We start from the raw sequence: 10,523 nt of genomic DNA on the forward strand, positions 1-10,523 counted from the left end.
TCATGCTTAATTTTAATATTGTACTTTATTTTTGAGTGTTGTTGTTTTTAATAATTTCCATTATTTATTGTTCTGTTTATTTGAAAATAGAAAAATATACTAATTATTTTCATTATTGAAAATTTTGTTTGCTAAAATAATGATAATTGTGGCTTTTTTAGAGTCGTGCATTGGCAACTATAGGAGTGACAAGAGGTTTTGGAGATCATGATTTAAAGGCACAGAATAGCAGTTTATATATAAAACCATTTCTATCACCTCAGCCTGAGGTAACCAATTTTTTTTTTTTTAAATCTGTTATGTAAGACTCAATTGAGTAAAAGATATTTAATAGCTTACAATTATGTTATAATGATATCTTGATGAAGTAACAGTATGAAGTATTTTTAACAGTCAATACAAGTATTGACTGTTAAAAATAGTTTTGGGTTAATTATCCAAGAATCAAATTATTGACTGAAAATTATTTCCAATCAAAATTATTATTTAGTTCAAAAGATTTATAAGTATATAAGTATACAGATTTTTTCTAATAAAAATCTGCATAATTGAGTATTATTGATATCTTTATTTTTAATATCAAATTTTATTGGTAATACTGCTGTTAAATTTATTAATTTCATTTCTTACATATATTATACATACATACAGGTATTTCTTGACCTTTGGAAAACTTAGTTTTCATACATAATGTTTTTATTATGGAAAATTCATAGTTGTACAAATTAGCAATGTGGCAACTATAGGAGTGACAAGAGGTTTTCAGTAGACAAATTACTTTGTCTACTGAAAATGTATAAAAGTCTCAACAAACAATTTGATTTATCATTTATGCTTTCTGTCAGTTTTGATTTTTTTAACATCAAAATCGTCTGTGAAAGTTAATTTTTATTTTCTGTTTTATTTGTTGTAATAGTCATTAAAAAACAAACTTTCTTATCTTATTTACTATTGGTGATGCCTTCCAGCATCTACAGTGCAACATCACATGTGCCAATCCCTTTTATGTGCATCATAAAACATTTCTGTGTTTCTTGCTCAGAAAATTTCATTTGCTTTTAAGAGAAAATTTTTATTTCTTATTGTACACTGCTAAGGATATATTTTATTCATTGGTTTTGTATTATTCAGTGTAGTAATTTTTTATTGGAACATAGTTCTTTCCATTGTATTAGGCATAGTTTTTTTTAGCATATAGCAAGAGACATCAATCCTATGGGGATAGTGAATGTGTTATGAAATCTCATTATGTGCAAACATCATTAGTTTGCACATAATGCATTGTGTGAAAGTCAGTGATGGCATGTGTATGTGTTTCTTAGTGGTGCCTTGTATTTTGAATTTAATTTGTTTCAGACCATTTAAACTCTGAATTCTTTGAAGTCCAAATCAATTTTTTCCATTAGAAATAATGGAAAGTGAACTAATCCATTCCCAGACACTAAACAATATCCATTTTGATAAACTTAAACAGCAAATACACCTAAATTAAGGTAACAACAACACAATTAAATATCTTAAACAATAAATAAATATGTAAGTACTGTATAATAAAATGAAAATTGTATTTACTGGTTGCACACTATAAACTTTGGCATGTTACACATGGCTGCCAGATCCACCACATGTGTGCTGCTTCCGTGATTTACAGTAAGTTCCTTTTTCATCTCAGTTGTTGATGCTGCAACCTACCTCTTAGGTTGCTTCCACACTCTTCTTAGATGTTATAGTTAATATATACATATACGTAACAAAATACACCAAAAATAAACCATAAAAGCATTGAAAACATAAGCCTAATGCAAGAGATACTTTCACAGTTTGAGTGAGAGTTAACTTGGGTGCATTACAGATGATGTTTACACAGTGAGTGCATTTTTTTTTTTTTTTTAAATGTGTGCACAGTTTGAATTGTGAAGTATTGTTCAAACTATGGATTGAATTTCTCTTGAATTTGTATTCAAACTCTGGATTATTTGAAGTCTAAGGTACCACTCTACTTATTTCCTAAAGTCATCCTAAAATTACTATATATGAAGGAATTATATCTACAATAAAATGATGATAAGTTTTTGATAATGTAGCATTGAATGTTGAGTTTTTAAGATTACTTTAATTTTTCAAAAATATTACAGTTTCTACTTACTAATAGCTTAAAATGTAATTTGTTTGATGATAAGAATAAAAGATAGCAATTGAGTCTAACATATTATATGAATTAGTAAAATTATAATCTTGAAATATTTGTTTTAACAATAAATTTATTTATTTAAAAATGTTTTAGATAAAGATATTTGATCTAGGTGCTACAGAATTAACTGATAGTGATGTGTTAATAATGGGGACAGATGGTTTGTGGGATATTACTTCAAATGAAAAAGCAGCAGGAGTTGTACAGAAATCATTAGATCATTTTCCTGCAAATGATATGCAAAGATATAAGTACAGGTAAGTACAGATATAAGCACAGTTCCAGTAAATTCCAGGACTAGTTGTTTTAGAATAATAATAATAATAATTTATAATAATAATCTGAAATTAGGTGATGTTCTGTTGTGTGTAACTCAAAATTAGTTTATAGTGTACAGTTGTCATACTGTAGCACTGTGTTGTCAGAAATGTGAATATGGAGCAACATGCTGTGATTAAGCTTTACAGCTGCCTGGGAAAATTGCTGATGAAGATGTTTGAGAATATGAGACAATTAACACCACAGACAACTTTATTAGGCACATGTGTTTGAGTGACAACATGTTTGTTTTCAGGAAGGCCACAAATCCATTAAAGATGACTTGCCCAGGGAGGCAATGAAGCAAGACATTGAGAAGATCTGCACTTTGTTGAATAAGGAAAGACAGTGTGCCCCTGACAGCAGAGATGGCAGATATCAAGAAAGACACCATGCTTAAAATTTTAACTGAGGATTTGGGTAAATGCAAAATCTGTTCTCACCTTGTGCTTCAATAATTAACACATGATCAAAAGCAATAGAGACTAGATACTTGTTTAAACCTGCTTGATGCAGTGAAAGCTGATCAGGACATTTTGAACAGGATGACAAATACTGGTGCTATCAGTTTGACCAGCAATGAAAAAGAAGAGCATGGAATGGTGGATGCCAACATCTCCTTGTCTGAAAAAACTAGTTGTAGCATTCTCATTTCAAGACAATGCAGATTGTGTTCTTCAATCATAGTAGTGTTATTCACTTAGAACTTGCTTCATGGGGAGGCAGTCATGTAATGATTCTGTAATCAAATGTGTTGGATTTGGTGTAACTTTAATACAAAAATCTGGTTGCTGTTGCATGATTATGTCCCAGTATCCAGGAATGTTCAGGTAAAAGACTTTCTGAACAAGAAATAGGTTGTAACTTTTGGGCACCTTCCTTATTTGCCAGACTTGATACTTTACTATTTTTTCTTCCTAAAATCAAAAAGGCTCTGAAAGGACATGTTTTTGATGACATTCCATCTATTCAAAAAGGAATGATGCACCAAATAAAGACAATAACTTCAGAGATATATAATACAATCAATGTTTTAAAGATTTCATTAAATGTTGTAAGTAGTGTGTAAAGTAACACCTTTTTTAGTGTTTCCAGTCCTAGAATTTATCACACACACTGTATATTGCAATAATAATTGGATATTTTTGAAAAAATTTAACAAAATAAACAAAATCTTTATGAAAATTATATTTTGTTAAAATTCTATAAATTTCAAGAAATTTCAAAATACATTAAAAAAATATTTTTTTATGTTGTATAAATGCAAATTTTTAAAATTTCATGAAAAACTTTAATCATATAATTATAAGCTGTATCATAATTTAAAAAAAATTTATATTTATAATATGTGAGAATAGTTTTAAAAACAGTATAAAAAGTATAAGTTGTGAGATTAAGAAGTACATATTGTACTTTTTAATCTCACCACTTGAGAAATGTAGGACTTATACAGGATTTATGTTTAAAAGAACATGGCAAAATTAATCACTTTGAATTATTATTATAGAATGAATTTCAGGTATAAACCCCTTTTCAGCTATTGACAATTTTTTAAAAAATGACCTGAGAGGGAGCCACAATTATAGATTTTATATATTGAAATGTAAGTAAAAACTATGTAAAATATTCCAGAATTTAAAAAAAAAACCTTTAAAAATTCAAAAAAAATTAAAAATCGGTAAATAAAATCATATAAAATTATTGTAAATCTGCATAAATTATTTGATTTAATAGATAATTTTATTTATAAATAAAAGGATAAAAGATAAAAATATTCTCAATTTTTTTTTTAATTTAGAAACAAAATCAATTATAAAAATTATAAAACTGGAGTATTAACATTATTGCATAAATAAATAATTAAGGTAGTCTTGGCATTATAAGTTTATCAACAAATTATACAAACCTACAAACATTTGATTTTTATCCAGTTTGTCTAATATGTAGTTGCATATACCAAATGTCATTTCTTTCAAATTACCAAACTATTTTAATACAGCTAAAATTTTTATGTTATGTGAATAAATTACAACTTATCATATTGTATTTTAATATGTTAAATATATAATGTTTATACTTTCTTTGAGGATGGCTTAAGTAATTGAAAGTTGATATATATTTACAATAAACTTTTTTAACATATAGCTTTTCCAGTTACTGAAGAAGCGGAAGGCTTTTTAATGTAATATATATAATACAGTTTATTTTTGGTTAATGATTTGTCAGGTTATTATGTATTTGATGTGTGTGATTTGAAAGAAACTTATTAATTTAATAGTTTATCTGATAAATGTTTTTCTAATATAGATACATATCAGCAGCACAAGATTTAGTGATGCATTCGAGAGGAAAACTTCGCGAGCGATATTGGAGAACAGCTGACAATACTCCAGCTACAATAGATGATATCAGTGTATTTGTTATACCTCTTCGACCTTATATTGAAGAATATAAACATTGGAAATCATTACAAGTATCACTACCAGATAGTCAATAGGAATTACTTTTTGTAAGAATTCTTTAAAATTTGTGTTCTTATACATAAGTTTATCTTAAGATTTATTTGACTATATAAGTTTGTAGCAAGCATATATTAAAATATTGTTGTCAGGTATTGGTCTTATTTAGGAATTTCTATAATTTAAAATATACACTGACAAGCAAAACTGAATACACAGTATAAAACATTTTCAATCCCAGACAGATTACCAATTGTGATCATCTACTATTAATAGACATAGTGAGGATAAAAAACACATATATATATTTAATTACAGTTTACCATTGTTGTTTTTTTTCATAAATTTAGTTTTGCACCATTATAACTAATAATTATTAAATTATTAGTTCATGCAAAGATTCCAAAGCTTTACAAACATTTCTTTATGGCACAGACTTCACTAGTCTTTTATAGTTGTTAGAACAGATTTTCTCGCATTTATCTTCCACTTCGAAGATCGTTGAATATTTACAATGATGTAGAGCACTCCATATGCAAGCAATTTTTTAAAATAGATCCTTGAATTCCTCTATTAGATTAAGATCTGGCTAATCCAGTAATGGTATTTATTGTCAGTTTTTAAAACTGTAGTCATATTTTAATCTTAGTTATACTGATGAAACTAATTTCTGATTATTCGTGTATTCTAAATATGACAATTTTAGTCATATTTAGAATACATGAATAATTTTGGTAGGTTCTCTCATAATTTTGTCATTGATATCATACAGGAAATAGCTTTTTATATATGTTACTATGAAGAAAATGGGAGAAAAATTCTAGATGATTATATATAGTATGGCCAAAAAGTTGCTTGCCAAATGGGAGTAATCACTTGTGTACTGACAGCCACAGTAGACAGGTACAATAGACAGGTACAAGTGGATTGTTTCTTTGGAAAGTAATGTTCAGTGACGAGTCCATCTTCTTGGATGGCCATGCCCGTACCCAAAATGCATACTATTGGTCTTAAGAAAACCCTCATTATATGCATCAGTCCAACAGCCCTGGTTCTCCAAGGGTTATGGTATGGGCAGGTACAGAATATGTACCATTCTTCACAGCATTTCAAATGTGACTCTTACAGTGATGACATGTGTAGTCTTGTATTATGTAGAACACTCTAATAGTGTTGGGAAAACACATTGAACATGAGAGTTGATGAATGTTATGGTATACAACACTCCACATACTAGTCTCAACCTGACTGTCACACAGATGGCATTTAACAGCATTAAAGTCATTTAAAGTGTCTTTCATGGTGTAATCTCCTCATTTGGCAAGCAATTTTTGGCCACACTATATATAGCTGGTTTTTGGAAATTCAACTAAAACGTATTATATTTAATTTTTATCATATATGATAGTAATTGTTTTGTTAAAGTTTATGAAATAAGTAATTTAAATGTTAAACTTATTTTTCTTGTATTTATTTTAAATATGCTGCAATTAATTTTAGAAATTTTATTTACAGTTTTCATTCCTCTAGTTCAAAGAAAGATTCAAGAAGATAATTGGTGTTGTACATTAAATGATTTGAGTAGAAGAGACATTACATCCTTTAAGTTAAATCTGATTTTATATACTGTATTTAACAGCTGTTTAATTGAAGTTTCTGAATTTTGTAACATATTTATAAAATTTGTTTATTTAAATATTCAATATCAGTATTTTCATAAAGAGTGATTATACTATGCATCTTTGTAATAAATATTTTCTCTTTATCTTGAATTATTTCAGATCTCATTAATCTAACATTATTCCAATTTAAAAGATGTAATATTTTCCTATCGATATTGAAAATAAATGTCTTACAGTATAAAAATAGTGATAACATTTCCCTTTCAAAAGTTTTAATCAAAAATATGATGCTTTTTATTTAGGGAAAATCAAAGTCACCATTATTTACATATAAGTAATAAACTATTTTAGGTCTTTATTATTATTCAGTTATCTATATTGTAATTAATTTCTTAAGATATTTATAGAATGCACTGTTTTTAATTCCTATATATAATATATATATATATATATATATATATTCTCTTAATTGCAATGTAATTATGATATAATGAAGTTACACAAATATGAAAAAATTTAATTAATGAAAATTCATTCATGTTGTCATCATGCATAAAATAAAAACAGCAAACTATCATTTTTAATCCAGTAAAGTCAATTGAAATGGCTTATAAGCATACAAATGAACTGAAATAAGATGATAATTATAGTCTTTTCAAAAAATAATGATTAATAAATTTTAAATTAGTGAACTTTTTCATATTTGTGAATTAAAATCTTATTAAAATATATTACCTTTTCATTTTTAACTTTATACTTTAAAGTGAAAAATAAGATTTTAAATATATAGTGAAGCATTGAAAATCCAAATTAATTGGGGTAGGACCCATCTAGACATTGAAATATGTGTGCAAATTTAAGTATTGTAAATTCCTGTAACACTATAATTCAAGTTTCAGTTTAGGTGTTCTACATTCAAGCCACAAGGAACATAGGAATACTCACAAAGATTCAAAATATAATTTGCATAATCATTATATGATTAGTGTATTTTCTGTTTAAGTAATTTCAAAATTAAAAAATTGTTGTTGTGGATTTTCTAACATTCCTTCAGAATTCAAAGTTACCATTGGAAAGGGGTTAATAATGAATTTTTGATGGCCAAATCTGGTTTTTTGATGCTTCACTGCACTTGTACAAATATAAAAATCATCAGAAACAATCTTTCATGTTATTTGAACTATCTGATTGTGTTCTTGTACCAAAGAATACATATTATATGCCAGTATTTATCAGAGAATGCAATCTGCAGGTCTTTCATTGCTTTATACATTCCATTTAATGTTGTGTTCTTGCATTTTTGCAAATCTTTTTTTTAATTGATTGTAATAAAATATATATAAATATATAATTATTTAGAGTTAGTTTTAAAAACTAAAATATTAAAATTGTTTTAGTTTAAAATTATGGTTTATTTCATTTCAGTGTTTGATTTTGTTTGTTTTTAGGTTTATATATATATATATAATTGAATACTTGGTATATGGCATTGTTTAAAAAACAAATCAGTGTAGCAAAAAACAAAAGAAAATAAAGAACAAATATTACTATTACCCCAATGTCTATCTTCTTTATTCTGTAAACAAATGCAAGTACTTAAATATTTAAATGCTTTAACAGTGATTTTATAAGCTAATAATATTTAAAAAAATCTTAATGACTAATGACTTAGTTGGCAGGGAAAAAGCAATGAAACAGCTTTTTAAAAAATTAATTCAGAGTTACAGATCACTGTAAATTTTTGATAAAAAATTCTATTAATCTATTATGACAATTATATTCTGAATCACTTAACTCATCAGTTTATTTTATGCAAATATGACCCACTTTTTACATAACATTTTTTAATCTTTTTATTCATAACTCTAACTTCTGTAATTAAAACTCAATTTTTAACACACTTATTAAAGGATCTCAAACAAAATTCAACTAGGATAGCTTTTCCCTGAAAACATTTTTTCAAAAACTTGAAAGTTTCTGAATTGAACCATTCTCAGATAGATTTAACGTTAAATCTTTTGTACACATTTAATGTAAAACTTGAAAAAAAAAACAGAAAAAAAGTCTTAAAAATGCTAAAACAGTCCTAGAAGAATTTTATTCTGAATTACTATATTTTAATCATATAAGATGCATTTCCATATTAGGACAGAATATTTAGGAATGACAAGTATTTAGTGTGTTTAATCAAGCCATGCTCTTCTTTTGGCATGCGCTTGACCTCAAAATTTTTCTTATTGTATTCTGGTTAAAAAAGATAAATTATAATGAATACTTTTATCAGGAAAAAAGAGAGATTTAAAAGAATTTACAGTTAAAATTTACCATTATAATAATCAACATAAATACGTACAAAAGCTACATAGCTATAGCAAAAATAAAAGAAAATTAATAATAATAATGTGGAAAAATGGAAATCACCAGTTTCATGTTAACTTACTTAGAATGCATCTCCTAAACAGGTTTTTAAATATGCTAACAGATGCTATTTACTTTAACACGAAATTTTGACAATTTTTAATTTGAAAAACTGAAAATTTTATTAAAATAAATATATTAATAATAATAATTAGTAGTTCGGAAGAGTTCATTTGGCCTTCAACATGTCATACGATTATATTTTCACTGCATAATAATCGATATAACAATAAATTATTAGTTTTTAATCTTATTAATATGAAATATTGTAAGGACAAAAATGGTCATTCCATCGAAATAAATTATATCAAAGTTTATAAAAAATGTCCTCACCGGAAGGACAAGGGTGAGGGGAGGGATCAAGCTTCATTGGGGGTACTTTTATTTCATTAAATTTTATACAGTACTCATTTTATTACATTTATTTCAAAATTTCCTGTGTGTTTCTTTTTTAAGGAAGATTTAAAAATACCTCTCTCGAGCTGGTAGCAAGAATATGGCAGAGTTTTCATTTTTAAACATTACGCCTTTTAGCAGATTGGCAATAATCTTTAAAAAGTTAGTACACAGCATAGTGGAGAAATCTCTATAGGTTGACTTTAATCCTAAGGTATTTAGGCTATTTCATTCCTGAATGGTATGAATTTTGCGGATTTTCGATTACCTCTGTTTCTTTATTACCATGCTACTGAACTGAACATGCATAGGTACTAAGCGGTAAAGCATGAACCACGCATATCAACTAACCCGCTGAGAGGCCGTGTCTAATTATGGTGGAAAGGTTACTTCGGGATTCTGACATCACCCAGCAACAGTGTGAAAATTACTCGAGATGATCTTGAGGAAGAGTATCTGAAGGACGACATGGCGAAGATTGACAAATGGTGGAGACGGGTGTAGATGATGAACTCTAAGGGACTCTGAAGAATGGCTGGAGCATCCGAAAAAAGTTTAGTGATGGCAGACGGCGAGCAAACAGTGATAGGCGGCTGGACAAGACGAAATTAAGTTGGATCGATGGAGATGGACTGATCCTCCTATCCAAAACTTTATCTTCGGGTTTCTGATCCCATTGATCTGCTCTTCGGAACGCGCTCTCTTCCTTGACGGTCGCCCGGTCAAATGTAAACTAAATTTTAACTTAACAAATAAAATCAAATTTTATTAAAAATTTAAAAAAAAAGTCCACGCAAAGATTGATTTTTTAAAACAATCATGACCAAGGAAGAGGGTCATATGAAAGGGATAACCTCTGCTATGCTCTGCTCGTATTTCTTATGCTTCTGAAGGTAACGCTTTTATTTTGCAATTGAATTATTATGGAAAACATCTAACTTACTAAGAAGGTTTCAATCTTATAAGAGGAATTTGGACGTAATTTCATCGTTTCTATTTATGGTATCTACACATGCTACCGAATATTTTTTTCTGGTTTGTCAGGTTTCCGTTTTGAACAGTTTCTTTTTTAACGTAGAAAATCGCTCCGTTCCGAAGAACTTTTTCCGTTTAGGCCGG

General features: G+C 27.7%; 2 protein-coding genes across 2 annotated transcripts in view; both read left to right on the plus strand.

Moving 5' to 3' along the window:
• Positions 1-6,740, plus strand: part of LOC136977916 (protein phosphatase 1H) — a 56,899-nt gene extending 50,159 nt beyond the window's left edge. The window contains exons 9-12 of the mRNA XM_067273527.1: positions 162-269; positions 2,285-2,448; positions 4,817-5,018; positions 6,484-6,740. Coding sequence (XP_067129628.1) covers positions 162-269; positions 2,285-2,448; positions 4,817-5,006 — 462 coding nt within the window. The 3' untranslated portion in view covers positions 5,007-5,018; positions 6,484-6,740. The remainder of the gene's footprint in view (positions 1-161; positions 270-2,284; positions 2,449-4,816; positions 5,019-6,483) is intronic.
• Positions 1-10,523, plus strand: part of LOC136977923 (nudC domain-containing protein 3) — a 215,607-nt gene that overhangs the window by 107,491 nt on the left and 97,593 nt on the right. The gene's annotated exons all lie outside the window — the stretch shown is intronic.

Source organism: Centruroides vittatus, unplaced genomic scaffold (genome assembly GCF_030686945.1).
Source record: "Centruroides vittatus isolate TY-2023 unplaced genomic scaffold, ASM3068694v2 contig_482, whole genome shotgun sequence".
NCBI lineage: Eukaryota > Metazoa > Arthropoda > Arachnida > Scorpiones > Buthidae > Centruroides > Centruroides vittatus.